The sequence below is a fragment of the Pelmatolapia mariae genome, linkage group LG10_11, assembly GCF_036321145.2.
Source record: "Pelmatolapia mariae isolate MD_Pm_ZW linkage group LG10_11, Pm_UMD_F_2, whole genome shotgun sequence".
NCBI lineage: Eukaryota > Metazoa > Chordata > Actinopteri > Cichliformes > Cichlidae > Pelmatolapia > Pelmatolapia mariae.
In genome coordinates, this window is record NC_086236.1 from 72,102,442 (window position 1) to 72,118,140 (window position 15,699).

The 15,699-nt window shown below is 41.3% G+C and overlaps 1 protein-coding gene across 2 annotated transcripts in view; it reads right to left on the reverse strand.

Moving 5' to 3' along the window:
- Positions 1–15,699, reverse strand: part of gabbr1a (gamma-aminobutyric acid (GABA) B receptor, 1a) — a 126,351-nt gene that overhangs the window by 64,178 nt on the left and 46,474 nt on the right. For both annotated transcript variants that reach the window (XM_063486344.1, XM_063486345.1), the window contains 2 exons: positions 14,092–14,252; positions 298–432 (listed from right to left, as the gene is read on the reverse strand). In XM_063486344.1, the coding sequence (XP_063342414.1) occupies positions 298–432; positions 14,092–14,252 (296 nt within the window). The remainder of the gene's footprint in view (positions 1–297; positions 433–14,091; positions 14,253–15,699) is intronic.

Here is a 15,699-nt window from a genome sequence, read left to right on the forward strand (position 1 = left end):
TGCTAGACCTGTGTGACCGCTTGTTAACAAGATTTTAACAATATATCAAATATTATATATTTTAATAATATTCAGACTCTTATGGAGTAAAGGGATATAAATAATAATGGACACATATTTGGACTTTATGTGCACACCACGAAAGTAAATATGGGTAAATTCTACTTTGGCTGTTATGTGAAGAGATTTTCAGTAAATTTTCAGGTTAAGCCTCATGTTTGTCTGAAAAATTAAAACATCTGGAGTAAAACAGGAACAGCGTGAAGGTGCTTGGTATGAAAACTGGAAGACACTCACCACTATGAGGTTCCACATGCGAGCTGCTTCAGCTACTAACGTGGAGACGCCACTGCAGCCGGGCATCAGGACAATCTTGATAGGCTCGGTGTACAGAAGGTCATACAGCAACTTTGTAGCTTCTCCTGGGTCGCACTGGAAGGACAAAAACGACAGAGTGAGCTTTAAATGGATCGACACCGAAATTAATTAAGTCGAGACAGAAGGTGATGCAGAAAAAAACTGAGGCGATAAGACTGAAGGAGACAGATGGAAAAAAAGAGGAGCGAGAGGAAAAAAAAGAAACAAATAAGCAGTGGAGAGCGGGAGATGGAGGCGTCTCTAAATAGAGTAAGAGAACAGAAGAGAGCAGATAAAGTAAAGGGAAATGACATCGAAGCAGTGGAGTCACAAAAAGGCCAATGCAAATGTGCGTTGAAAAGACAAGTAGGAGAAAGAAAAGGACAAGTCAGGGAAATGGAAAGAGCAGCACAAGAAAGGGTCACGACAAAGTAAAAGAAAATGGCACAAAAGTAGCACAGAGCAGTAAACAAGCAGATGCAAATTTGAAGAGAAAAGATGAGCTGCAGTAAGAAAGAAAAATGCATTATCTGCAGAGTTTCACAGCATCCATACAGCCTGCATCGCCGTGTCTCATCAACACACGACGCGCCGCTGACAGATCAGGACATTAAAAAAACAAGAAAAACAGGCAGAAACAAAGAAAAGCGAGCACAACAATCACAACGGCAGCCATCACGAGCCATTACAAACCTCCAATAAAGTCATTTACAGCGTGTCTAGGTGGCGAAAGTGTGGCTGAATGATCCATCACCACTCTGTCAGCCACATTACAGACGTCTGCACCACACTGCTCATCAGAGTCACAGTTAAACGGGCCTGACACATCTAATGATTCGGCATGGAAGAAGAGATATGGCTTTCAAATACAAACACACACATGCATGGCTAAAAAAAATACACTCCAGATGAGTGTCACAAGCAATCGAATTGCAGATGGTGATGGCAACAACCAATAAAGATCCTAATTGGGGTGTTTGTCTCGATGGCTGAATTGTCTCGTTGAGGCAGCCCTGTGATTTTTCTGAAGTGGTAATCACCAGTCGAGACTCAGGAATGTGAAATGGCCGGGCTTCTTGTTGATTGATGTGTTTTCCATTAACTTTAGATTGGGTGGAATTACAGTGGTTAAGTTTACATGCAATTAGATAATTCAATCGGAGCCCCATTAAGCAGCTCTGACAGCCAGACTTCTCATGTAAATGTTGCTATATGATTTCCTGGATTGATTCTAATCAAAGGGGGAGCTTCAACCGCAAAGACCACACAAAGACATTCAAAAACATTTTTTGAAATGCCATCATGACGGTCACTGCCCACTCTAGACAGCCGAGATCACTGCCTCTGTCACGACTCCTCGGCTAGGAGCTCAGCACGTTTCTGCTTGTGTCCTGTAGGACTGATCAAAGGCACTATATAAACATAGTCACCATGGAATCACCATTAGATCTATCAACTCCCATTTCGATGCCTTGGTTTTAGCTTTATGATACCATTATCTTATATCTGTGAAGGTTCTCAGTCATCCAGGTCATCGTAGTATGACCTTTTCCTTCCAAGCTCCTTAGACTACCATTATCTTACTTTCTGGAGCCAGAAGTCACCATATTTGAAGGCAGAGTGGTTAGTATAGAGAGTCCAAAAGGCTCCATGGGACAGACAGAACATAATACAAGAGTTTTGCTCACCAAAGTGAAGAATTCATTTCTTGGATGAGTTGTTAGTACAAATAACTGCAAATGAGGTCATAATATTTGTCAGTTACTTGGATTAAAAACGCTCTGACAACATGAAAGAAATTTAGAGGTCCAGTTTAGGGACTCGAATTAGCTGAGATAAAACCAAGAAGACGACCACCTGCCAATCAGAGCAACTACACCCCTACAAAAACAGAATGGGCATGTTAGAAAATAATACAATTAAAATAGCTATAAATACTGAAAATTGGCTACTTTTTTTCTATTGCAAAATCCGACACTTAACCATGAAGAGTCTACGAGGAGACTGATTTTTGGAGCCAAATTCGATTTGATTTAAAAACATACTTAACGTTTTCAATATTTACTTCTTTATTTCAGTGTCTACCCACCACTGTGCTGTGGCACATAGGTGTGCCGTGAGAAATGATCAAGTGTGCCATGGAGATTATCTGGTTTCACCTGATTGGTACGCTAAGCAACCAGCGTGAGCAACGGGCAGAGCAATTACATTCTCTTCCACTAGAGGGCAGTACAACTACCTGCTCTAATTAAATGGGTTGCCAACTGCCAGTAAAACAGAAGAAGATGAAGAAGAAATTACATGGTCATGCTGCAAGTGAGACAACGCAGCGTGTAATAGTAATAGATAAATATTTGTAAAGTAGTTAATCTGACCTGGAGAAAATTCCGACCCAGGTGAAGGCCCAGCATGAGCAGTGGTCAGAAGAAAGACAAAAAAGGTATATAACTGGGACAAATCCAAACCAATTCCGCCATGCCTGGTGCGCGGGGAAAAATGATCAATATGCTTTTTGTGACATTTGTGTTTGGTGGTGTGCCGTGTGATTTTTCTAAAGTGAAATGTTTGCCGTGGCTCCAAAAGGTTGGGAAACACTGCATTATTTCATGGTTCCTGTGCTTTATTGTGTCATGAAATAATTTAAACCGTCACTGCAGCTTATCAACACACCTTAACATCTGATTGCTTACCCAGATAACAGACTCATGGTTGGGGGTGGTGTGGACTTGTGGCAGCCAGGTATCCAAGAATGCATTTCAAACTACATCACAAGCAGCAGTGGTGGAAGCAAAGCACCAAACTGCAAGTAAAACGTTGAAATCCTAGTGTTTCTGTATCAATAAATACACTTTTAGGAGTTTTTAGGTGAGAACATAGCGGTATAAATTTCAACTATCTCGTTGATTTGCTGAGATAGAGCCTATTTGCAAAGTGCTCCAACATTTTGTGACATGTCAGGTCCCATTAGGCTAACAGCCAGCTCATCTCAGCGATCAGCTGATCGGGCAATCGGAGCTCATGATGCTTGCTGAGAATAGCCTGCTCCCAGAACACTGTTTTCAAAACCCCTCACCTCTCACTCGGGGGTAAACACGGGATATAAATTACAGAGGTGATATCTAACCGGTGATCGTTTGTTCATTTTCAGATTAAAGGTACGCTTCATAACTGGATAGTTTTAGTGAACCATGATGCACCACTGGAGTGTTGTATTATATTTTCAACAGAATCATTTACTTGTCTTTATTTCATGATGTTCAGATGTGTTAAACTTGTTTATGACACCTTATTTTCCAATAAAACTAACATTAAAAATATTTTAATACAGCGAGGAAACAGAGCATTTTCACCAAGAGCAGAAACATCTGGACTTGCATATTGATGATGTTCCTGAAGAGTAATGTCAGGCCTGTTCCAGAAATTATCAAATTATTCATTTTTAATATTTATCCAACTGTATTCTAAACACCAGCTGGCTGTTATAAGTTATAGAAGTCTACTTGAATTATTAGATCTGTGTGTTTTTTTTCTTTGATGAGCAGTGAGCTATGTATAGATGCATAGCGACTGCTGAACTGTCGCTTGAATAATCAGTAATATTTTATTTAATCTGCCGGTGTACACTTCTTTACCTCATCCAAATGAGTCCAGTGTTTATGACCTTTTAAAATAATTTCACATTAATGGCCCTTTTATAGCTGAGCATCTTGCCAGAGGGCTTTTAAAAACGTGTGTGTGTTTGTAAAGAGCACAGGTAATTAGGTCTAGTATGTGCTACTTTCATCATAAACATTAATCATAAACAGCAGTAAAGTAAACAGTGAAGCTGAGCTGATGTCATTGAGTACGCTGCATCCTCCTGTCCTCTGGACTCCTGAGTGTACTGGTCCAATAGGAACTAACAAGCGTGCAATACAAACTCTGAGAAATACCCACTGCGAGACTCGAGCCCGGAACAAATCAATGTTTTTGATTAGGTCAGTGTTTGATTAGGCCCCGCCCCTTGACTCTGATGGATGGTATTGACAGAAGCACAGAATAATTAATGAAACAGTGAAACAACTGCTTATGTTTTTAAATCAAATTGATATTTTTAATTATTGACAAACAAACTGATGTGTTTATTTATTTGAAATTGACACTTTTAGCCCTCCATGAAAAACACAATTCCAAAACATGGACGGGCTGGTAGTAGAAAGCAGTGCAAACTCCCACTGTGGATCCTGTTTGAGTGGATTTGTAAGACCTCTGAATTATGCTGGATTTTGCCATTCGTCTTTGCAGAAATTCTGTTACTTGTCATGATAATATTGACCAAAGCTGAATCATTTCAGTGATTAAAGTTTTCAGGCGAATGAATGAGTGTAAAATTGCTCCCTCAGTCTATCATTAGTTGCTGGGTTAACACAATTAATATTGACGTGGTAAACAGCTTCACAACATTTGTGTTATTTAGGGTAAGTGCTTGCTCAAAGGGAATCGTTGGGTTTCTCACAGTCATGTAAGGCACTGACCTCACTTTGAGTGCATAACTAAACTAACTGCATAACTGAACTGAATAGAAACAGCCAACCCTGTGCAATCCAACGCAGACAGGCTGCAGGTTTTCTTTCCCATCAATCACCATACCTGCTCATTTCACAGATCACTTCAGCTCACTGGGTGAAATCAGCTGGATACAAACCACATGGTTCTCAGCTCCTCATAAAAATAACTGTTGCCTTATCTTCATATGAAGAAGATGCAGATTGACGCCTTCAGCTTGTTAAACAGTGTCTTTCCCGAAGGTTGTTTGTGTTCTCTGTCACTGTGGCTGTGGGCTGGCTGCATGCTGAGGAGAAGCTTGTTAGTTTTCTTGTGTTACAGTGTTTTAACTTCATTCTGAGCAGTAATTCACCGCCCACGCTAATTATCTTTGAGTTATTTCATCAATCTGTCATTACCACAGCACATTACACGTTTAATAACGGCTTGTTTCCATCAATTTCGCAAATAAGTTGCTGCCTAATATATGAAGACATTAGAATTTCATTTAAAAGTGCAGTTTCTGACCTCATGGATGTTCTTTAAGAATTCACACTGAGACAACTTGCTTAGTCAGGGTTTTGCTAACTCTATATATATGTAGTTACACTAACAGGCTTGCATGCAGAGCTTTACTTTAAAATACTTCTAATGATTGCAGCTGAATGTGTGTAAAGAAAATGAACAAACATTCAGCACACATTAGTCAAAAACTACTTCTCAGGTAGAAAGCCTAATTATTACAGATAACGAGTAAATTTACAATAAAATAGGCTTTCATTTTCTGTGAAACGGCGCCATCATTACACCTGACACTGGTGTTTATCAAAAAACAAATTCAGTTTTACCCAGCAGCAGTTATATATTCCACACACTTTCCACCTTCATCTTAATATGATGTGGCTAACAGGCCGCACTGGTATAAAATGAAGGGGTCTAGTCTGGAACACAATTGCAAAATGGCATCAGACATATAGTTAAGCTTTCAATCATTCACTGTTTCTGTGCGCGCAGGAAATTAAATCTTTGCTTGAACAGAAGCAAAATTGAAACACTGGGCAGCAAGACGAGAAAAGACTCAAGCTGTTTCAATTCATGACAAACCAGCGCAAAAACCCAGTCGCTGGTGAACAAAAACGTATTTCCTTTAGGTTAGAGCCGAAGAGAAGAAACTGTATTTTTTAAACATAACATGGCTTTGCATGAGTAAAGGTCATGGATCATCAGAACCAGTATGACATCGAAGAATGATAAAGACAGGCCTCTCTCAGATCAGATGCTCCCATTCTTACACAGTGCATGAGTAGCTTCACTGTGGCTACAGGAAGTAGACTGCATATAGCTTCACTTAGGCTACTAGTATTCTGAGGAATACTTTTATTAACTTTATAAAATAAATTGGACAAAAAATCAAAGCCTTAAAACCAAAAAAAAAACCCAACAGACCCAAGACACATGAAAATAAACATTTACAAAAAAACATTAATGACCTAATGACTAGTCTTTGCTGCACTTTACTGAGTTTTACTCACACGCCAGTTTCTTCTTCCTGTGCTCTCAGTCTCACTGTGTGTGCACCTCTTTGCATAGAGCAAATGAAATAATATTAATATACTGATGAGACATAAAAACTTCCAGAGTGTTACACTGTGAGAGTGAGAGCGAGTGAGCGAGGGAAAGCTTTGCTTTCCAGTCATGTCAGCTCACTTAAACACAGTTTGTGGTTGAGTAAAAAAAATACAGAACAACGTGTAAGTGAACTAAATGGATCAGCCTGGTGTCACTGACAGCAGATCCAAATATCAGATCAGTGCATCCGTAAGTTTGGCATGCTGTCAGGCTTGGGAGCTTAGAAATGTTCACAAAACACACTAGGCTAGCTAGCCAGGATATAATGATTTGGTTACACTAGAGGAAAAACAGGAACACAACCTCCTCACAACTAGAAAACAAAAAACAAAAAGAGAAACAAAACGGTAACTCACTAGTTATTGCATTGAAATTTTTTCTCATCTGGCAACAGCAAAATTGTTGCCCAGTGTTCGAGCCACGTTTCACAGTGACTGCAATCACAGTCAGACAGATCTGCAAAACTTTGGAAATACCTCCTGTCTATTTACATCATTTAGAAATGCAGACAGATTGCCAACGCGTTGCAATCAATCGGAGTCAGTCTACACTGATGAGTAGTGATGAGTGCACATTTCTTTGCAATACTCAACCAGAATACAAACCGTTGCCAGCGGTTTGTATTCTGGTAATAGAAAATGTGTTTTGCTAAGCAGCTGTGTCATTTCGTAGCTAAACCGCTGTCCTACAGCAACAACTTCACTTTTTATGGAGGAATTTCTGTTTTAGACCTTTGAGGTTCTGGCTGTTAAGTAGTTATAATATAAGTAGTTAATGTGAACTTCTGTTTAATGTGATGCCAACAGATCACAACCTATTTGCTGATTTATCATTTAATCTCCGTATTATTACAAACAGGCTGCTCGTAATTGCCAGCTTGACCCCAGTCTCTATCACATCCTGATCAGCCTGGTAGCAGACTGACTCCATCTGAATGCTGTTTTATCGCCGTTTTGACGCACCACAGTCACTCTGAAGACAGCAGCTGACTACGAGTGCTTACAGACCTGGTCCCCCTTTTCAAAGTAACCATTTCAAAGGCAACCAAATTGCAAGTACGTAGTTGCAATAATTGTGATTGCGCCGCAGTCTCCAGCCACTGTTTCTTTTAGTGTGACTGTGGCATTGATGACAATGGTAATAACAATGGGAAACCTGCAATTATTTTCTGCATATATACAATTTAGCATGTTTGATTTGAAATGAAAAAAACAGTAATACTGATGTTGTGCAAGACAATTAAAAATAATAGAAAACAAATTAAAAAAACACTTTAAAATCCCTTGAGCAACCCATATTAAACAGAAGCCCTTTAAATCTATGAATTCGTTACAGAGTGTTTGTAAGATCCCTGAACAGGCTGCTCGAGTTAATTTTGCTATTAAAACCCTTAATCATTATAATAAAAGCAGATGGAGGCACACACAAAAAACCCAGCTTAGACTGAAGTTTTCTAAGAAGGTAATTCAGTTATTTTGCTTTGAACAGTTACTTATTCCATGTTCTTTTCACTGGTTAGCAGGCAGTAAAAGGTGTATAATGAAAGGGTGTATTTTTGAACACAATTGTGAAATAGCACCAGACTACATCGCTGTACTTTTCAATCATGCCATTTTTCTATGAAAGCAAGAAATGTAACCTTTGATAGTATAATGGGAACACTGCGCAGAGATGAAAATGATATGGAAAAGTTCAAACGTCAATTCATGGTAAACCAGTGCCAAACCCATCATATAGAGCAGGCTGTTCAAAAGAAGCTTTTTGTTTTAAAACCACACACTGTATATAAAAGATGGCTGAAGCCACCAATTGAGCATGTTGACCAATCTTGGAGATGTTTTTAATCACGAGTGAGGGGAGATAGATAGATCTACGAGAGAAACTGCCGCAACAGCATTGCAGATTCATTAAGTGGTCACTTATAAATCAACAATTAACACCTAAACCATCAAAATTCAAGGGTTTTCTGATTCTAATACAACCAAAATCCATTTGTTAGAGGAACTGCAGTTCCTCCAAAGGCCACTTGGTGTCAAACTTTACAAGAGAAATATAGAAAAACGTTGGAAACTATAGGTAATTTCTCTCTTAATTAGATTAACATGGGGGGATTTCTTTGTTGTTTAAATGTTTACTTAAGGTATGACGGCTTTGACCGACAGGTGCGTGGTGACGCAGGTAGCTGTAGCAACTAGCTGTGTGCTTTCTTTTTTTTCCTCTTTTTTGCATGTTATTCAGCCTTAACTGTCAGATACTTCTCTTTGTGTCATGTACCAGTAGTGTCTATACATGCTAACCAAGTTTGCTACCATTTCCTGATAACTAAGCTTTCCACAGTGGCAACATATATCTTCTATACACAGTCTCTGTTCATTTTGTGCTGTTTCCACATGTAATATTAACAGGCTTTAAAGGTAAGTGGCAGAAGTTGGATGTACTTGCAAGAAAAAAATCTGTTCCAGTTGTTGAACCTTACACACAAAGCCTTTGGTAACATAATCAGCAAGCACATGGCCTCCTTATAAAAAAAAAACAGAGGCAAACAGGGGTGTTGGCAGGTTTGCAATAAAGGCTGAGGAATCTCTGCTATTCTTGGAGCTCTGTCTGCTACAGCCCCCTGGGGTCGTCACCATTTCTACTTTCATTTCTGTTCCTCCTTGGCTCATGAGAGCAGCAGCAATGAAGGCCCCCAATGCCATTCATGGTCACATTCACATTCTCTGTCACACACCCAGATTAATGCTACTGTGTGTGTACATAAAACTACACACACACTCACATACCCCACAAAAGATGGGCACTTCAGCTGCTGTCCTTGGTGCTGAAATTCCTGCAGCCAATATCGGTGTCATGTTAACATGCCCATGTAGTCTCTCCAATCAGTCATACCCAGCTGGCGAGAAGCTTTGAAAGAAACTGAAGTTTCCCTGAGCTAGGAAGAATGAGAAAATACACTTGGTCGTCATAATATGCCATCTAATTACACTCCAGATTGAATAATATAAAAAGAGTGTGAATAGGGGATATGATCAGGCTTGGGGGACCGCCTGAATATTGAATCTCAAAGCATGCAGAGCTACATCTCCTTAGTTCCTCATAATTGCGTCTGGCACCACACTTCAGGCTCGTGTGCCAACGGACATGCACGAGGACCACTGAAGGATACGAGTTATGCCACAGCGGATGGAAAATTGTGTCACGGCTGCCAATTAAAATCAAAAACGGAAGTGAGGGAAGCACCTTGTTTCACCGCCATTTCTCTGCATCTCCACCGTCTCACTCATCACTGTTAATAATTGATCAAAGTTTGCAGTCTCGGCTTTGATATATCCATGGCAACAGCCTGTGTGGAGAGCGCGTGTCTGCGCGCGATCCTGTGTGTGCATGTGTGCGCACATCTCAGAAGGCTGTAAATAGTCTGATGCTGTCGCCAGAATAGCCAGAGAAACAAGCCGTTCTGCTACCACGGGGTATGTGCATCCATTTAAAAGACAGGCTAGGATTAAGTGTTGAGCTTCATAAATATTTTATGATGTTGAACAAGTTGAGGACATCGCTCCATACTCCCAGCCCAAATTGTCACCTGTTTGCTAAGTCAAATGTCAGAGGTGGAACTACTCTGCTTTTTCTGATTTTCTGCCACATACGGGTGTACTGTTACACCACTCGATGCTCACATTAAAGATGGACAAAGTTTTAAATAATGAGGTCAGTGAATGTGCAAGTAATCCCTGTGAGCCAAAAGCTCAGCCAGAGCCGATCTACAAGAGCCATTTCACTTCCTATTAATCCCATTGTACAGACTCTGGCTGCAGAATAGCCCTCAATGAACGGGAGTGCATAGAGCCAAACAGCTAAAATAATCATTTACACCTGCTCCTGGACAAAAATGTCCACATTTGAATTTAGTTTCTGCACATCTAGCATCGGTAAAGCGTCTGAACTGAAGTAAATCCACACAGTTGCAGATTTACCAGTAAAATGTTGTCGTTCTGCTTATAAACACTTGTTAGTCTGTAAGGGTTTTACAACAGGACGTCCTTGCTCAGCGCCACGTGATTGTAAATAACAACTACACATAAGAAGCATCACAACAGACATTTCCATGTGTGTATAAGGAGCAGCTGGTTGTGCTGGCGGCTGAAGGTGACTGCTGCCAGAAGTCCTTTGCTTCATGCCTGAATCAAAATGGTGGATGCTATTAAGTGGACCTGATGCTGTGACATCCTTAGTATTCAGGAAAAGTATTTAACTGTAAAGCAAATATATAAATATGGAATTATATATATATATATATTGTTGCACTATTATAAATCAGAAGAAAAAAGTTTAACCCGTGAAATTTACATTTTTGTTCCATAACTCCATACAGCCCAACTCATGCTGGACTACCTTACAATTGCCCGCTATGAGGCCAGGAGTCTAGACAGTGGGAGTTCTTGAGTATATTAGTCTCCCAGCTAACACTGCGACATTGAATAACTGTAGGCTGCTGGTCTTTTGTCGACGTCTAGTCGTGGTTGAAAAACACTTTGAAAACAAAAGTCAGACCAAAGCTTTCTTATGAGCTAAACATACACATTGAATATGGCCTGGAGGTCTTTGTTAGACTTTGCTGCAAGAAAGAAAAGTATATTCCACAAAGGTCATTTCTCATTCTACTGAGCTAACTGGACTCCCATCACAGGGTGCATAACACGGGCACAAGGAGCAGACCTACAGTGTTTGTGACGTGCTAAGTTTAGCACACTATAAATGAGAAAGAATTTAAATTCCTTCAAATTTCATCTTATATTGTAAAAACAGGCCAATACCAACAGTAGTAATACTACTTTTTCTATGTGGAGAAGCTGTCAGGTGAATGTCTGTTTTACCACTAAGTAACCAAATTTTAAAGCCCAAATGCATTTCATGCTTTCATTGTCATAAACTGATAAACACTAAACCTGTAGTTTAGCTCGAAACAACATCAACACCCGTCTGTCTTACAGTTCAGATCAGATGACCAGGGAGATAACATCGGGGTTTGAGCCATGTTCGCTGGGCTGCATCTCAAACATGGATGTAGCGTCCAGCTCTGAAAGAAGCCAGTGAAGCTCTTTTCCTCTGTTTACCTATTATTCTGGTTTTATAGGTCTGTGGGGAAACGGCTCTCGTCGTCGTAAATTTCAGTCGCACGCTGTGACAAGTTGCTAGCCTATTAAACTGCAGTGTCTCTCAGTTTCTTTCTCTCAGTCTGATCCATGGCTCATTCGTCGGGTCCAAACTCTGACAGCAACCTCAAAACACTCATATTGAGGCTTCACCAAGAACTTTGCTAACCAATAACTGAGAACCAGGAGGCTATGTCCATCTTTCCTATACGGTCTGCTATTCAGAGTTGCATTGTCTTTTCTACTCTTCTTTTGTTATGATGTCAAAGAAAGCAGATATCCAAAATATGACAACGTCAGACAGCTTTGACAGTATTCACCCACCTTTTGTTTTGCAGGAACAGCCAATCAGAAGGAAAAGGGGAGGTAGCTGTAAGGAAAGAGGAGCGAAAATGGGGCTGCACTAAGGTGAACGAGGATCACATTGTTAATAATGTTTGTTTCTTAATTGCAAAGCTACCCTGGTAGAACACACAAATAAAAATATGGACCTGAAGATATGCATAATAGGTCTCCCTTGATGCATTTCTTTTATTTAATCATTTAGAGATGCAATAAAAGTTTCTCATCATAATAAATTCCAGTTAAGAGTCTTTGATGCATAATTACACTCCGCAGCCTTCATCTCGAGATGCAAACAAAGAGCCATTTAAACCCTCGTCTTAATCTCGCCAAGTTGTGCTTCAAATGTGACGATCTCTTCTCAGACCAAACAAGAATGTGGAATGGGTTCTCATAACTGCATGCAAATATCATAATTAATCTCCTTCTTTATAATTGGTTTTCAGACTGTCATCCTCATTACTATTCCAGCCAGGTGAAAAACGTTTGCAATCAAAAAGTAAAAACCTCATTCTGACCACACTGTACCCAGAGTAGGAGCAATAAATTCCTCCTCCCTCTACCCCCCCTCCCGCCAGGACTTAAAATCAAGGAATTAACCAGTATCATTCAGACAATGTTACACCAGCCTCTTTGAGCTTTTCCCTTCAAAAAGGATCTGCATCTATTTCGCGAGCCGGAGGCGCCAGCGACTCCTGAAGCACGAGGAGAGATGTTTTCCAATCCCTCTGAAATCTCTTCATTGCTTTATTTTTATGTTTATGGCTGCTACGTCTGCAGATGCCTGCTTCACTACACTTGTAATCGGAGGACACACGCACGTATTTAATCTGTTTCGAGTGCAAAGAACGAGGTGTATGTCTAACAAAATGCTCTGTGCCATCAGCTCTGCATACATCCAGCGTATGATTTTGCACACATATTTCCACAGAGCTGAATCCTTGTTTGTTTCTGTGGTGTGCTTCAAGAGTAACTGTGTTGCCATGCCAACTCTCGCTCTCTTTCTCTCTCACATGCACACGCACACACACACACACACACACACACACACACACACACGCTCTCTTTCCCTGCTATTCTGTTTAACAGGATTCCAATGCAGAGCCTTGTACACCAATCAGAATAAAGCTCGTAGCAAATTTCTAACCAGTCCCTGTGCAGTTAACTGTTTGGTGCCCCAGCCAACTCTCCAGGCATCTGTCCTGCAGCATGATTGATAACAACCCTCAAGAGAAGAGACAGAGGATTGCTTTTTTTTAAACAAATCTGTGTCTGCACTCATCCCACTGTTGAGAAAAACACTTCCTTTCAGTGAGAACCCAAAGACGAGGATTATTCACTCACAGAAATAACCCGGATTGTGATTAAGGTTGATTTGGGTGGCGTGGGTGGTTAAAAAGGGCAGTATCTGAACAAGCTGGAGGGGTGATTATTGGATTTATATTGGTCGATAATGCTGACATTTCAAAATACCACCATGATGAATGATTGATGAGCAACAAGCAGGAGGTGTGTTTGCTCATTTAGCAAAATGAATGTGGCACAGAGTGCAAAGACTCTGGGGGGGTTAGCTGTCAGCGGGGTGACCCATAGATGAAAACATGAAAGAACCAAAGCACTTCCTTAGAAAAAGTGACATTTTCACCTGATACCTGATTTTTTTGTATTTGGCAAACATCAGTAAAGACGCTTCCATCACAAAGAGTATGATGTTCAAAAAATATGACCCCAAAATCTACAATACTCAAAGAAAACCTCCCCTGATGAGGTGAGCTATTATTAAAGCAGTTCCTAATGATTTTTAACTTTGGAGAAAACCAGCAATCCTAAAAAATAAAAAAAGACAGCCAGTATAATTTCATAAATCTGCAATGACTCTTAAGAAAACTGGAAATAAAAGCCAGGATTTCTTTCTCTGTTTTTAATCAGAAAAGAACTGAACAAAACACTCACAAGAACTGAGAAAATGACAAGAGCCCTCGTGATAATCTGAGAGGCAGATCATGACATCCCTCAGGGGCTGACACCACACACACACATCACTTTAAGTGCGCACCTCCTCTGACTCTCCTCCACATGCACTCACCATGCTGTCGTAGTGGATGAGCTCCAACTCGTAGTCGGGCAGGATGTCGCTCCTGTTGTTCACCAGGTCCAGGGCCATTTGAGCGGAGGGCATGCACGCCTGACCGCCCGGCCAGCCTCCGCTCATGGGGAACAGCGCTCCGATGTACAGCTTCTTCTTGCCTGCAGACGGCCGTGGCCAGAGGAGGAGAAGGACTATGAGAGATGCCCGGAGGAGTGCCGCGTGGCCGCGGGCTGGGCGGTTTGCCCGCGGAGGACTCGTGCACATTACCAACATGGTTCAAGGTGAGCTGAACCGGAGCAGCTTGACCCCGGTGCTGCAGCTGTAAGGTCGGGCTGTTCTGAACAATCCCACAGCTAAACGTACACTGAACTCAACACGTGTCCGGCTGCCCTGGAGTGTGTTTGGACTTTATGTTGCGCTTTGCAGATACTGTGGCGGACACCTATTTACTTTAAACTACAAGTGTTTAGCAGATCGAGTAAATAATTAATCGGCGTGTGTTTGTGCATAATGCTTGATTAATTATGCATTGCATGCTGGATATTTTCGGGACAGAGTCGTTTACTTTGCAGAGCTCGCGGCGATCATGTGAGAACGCGGTCAACTTTCCATCTCCGCTCACATCGACACAATTTTCCAAACTAAACTAACGCGTGCTTCCGGCCTGCGATCGATCAAGATTATTGGACAGCGCGTCCCTTAGCTACTTACGACTTTTACGCAATCGGGACGCACGAACGAGACGCCGGAGTCCGCGCAGAAGACGTCAAGCGGGTCGAACGGGTGCGTGTTTGGAGACGAAGCGGCGCAAACGGAGGGCTGCATCTACGATCCGTGGACGCAGTCGTGTCCCGACGGATGAAACGAGTTACCGCGGAAAAGCAGCCGCGCTAGCGCTCTGCGACTGAGCCACTGCAGCACCGGCTGGCTGAGTGTGAGGGAGAGAGCGAGGAGGGGAGAGAGAGCGAGCCTGCACGAGCTCTGAGAGCGAGTGAGAGAGAGAGAGAGAGAGAGAGGCTAAACCTCAAAGATTTTGACATTTGCACGGTGACTTTAACTTAAGCACTGCTTCCACTGCACACACGCGCATCTGCGCATTCTTTGGCTTTGTATTTCTTGCATATGTGCGCCCATAATCAATATCTGATCATCGGCACAAATGGCCAAAAACAAGCTTTGGTATTTAACAGGTACAGGAGGCCCGGGCAGGCAATATATGATCAATATAACGGGCTAACTCGTGTCAATGTGAGCCGCTTCAGATTTTCACACAATAAAAATAGAACAAACTTGTTGGGTTAGTTTTCAGTGAGTGCCTCTGCTGAACGTAGTCACATGTCCGCACAGTTTGATCCCACTCACAGTGGCATTCAATTATATTTCAGCCGCTTTTCTCAACTGAGCTGAGTTCTTGTAGAGTCATAAATGTCAAGGTTACACATAATTAACGTTCCAGTGTTTCCACGTCTAGATTTAATGATGCACTGAGCGACGTCTTATTGAATAATCTGCCTGTTATTTTTTCCAATTAATTGATATTTTTATTAGTCTATAAAAATGTCAATAAAAGATTCCCAGCACAGTTCTGAGAATGCCAAGGTGACA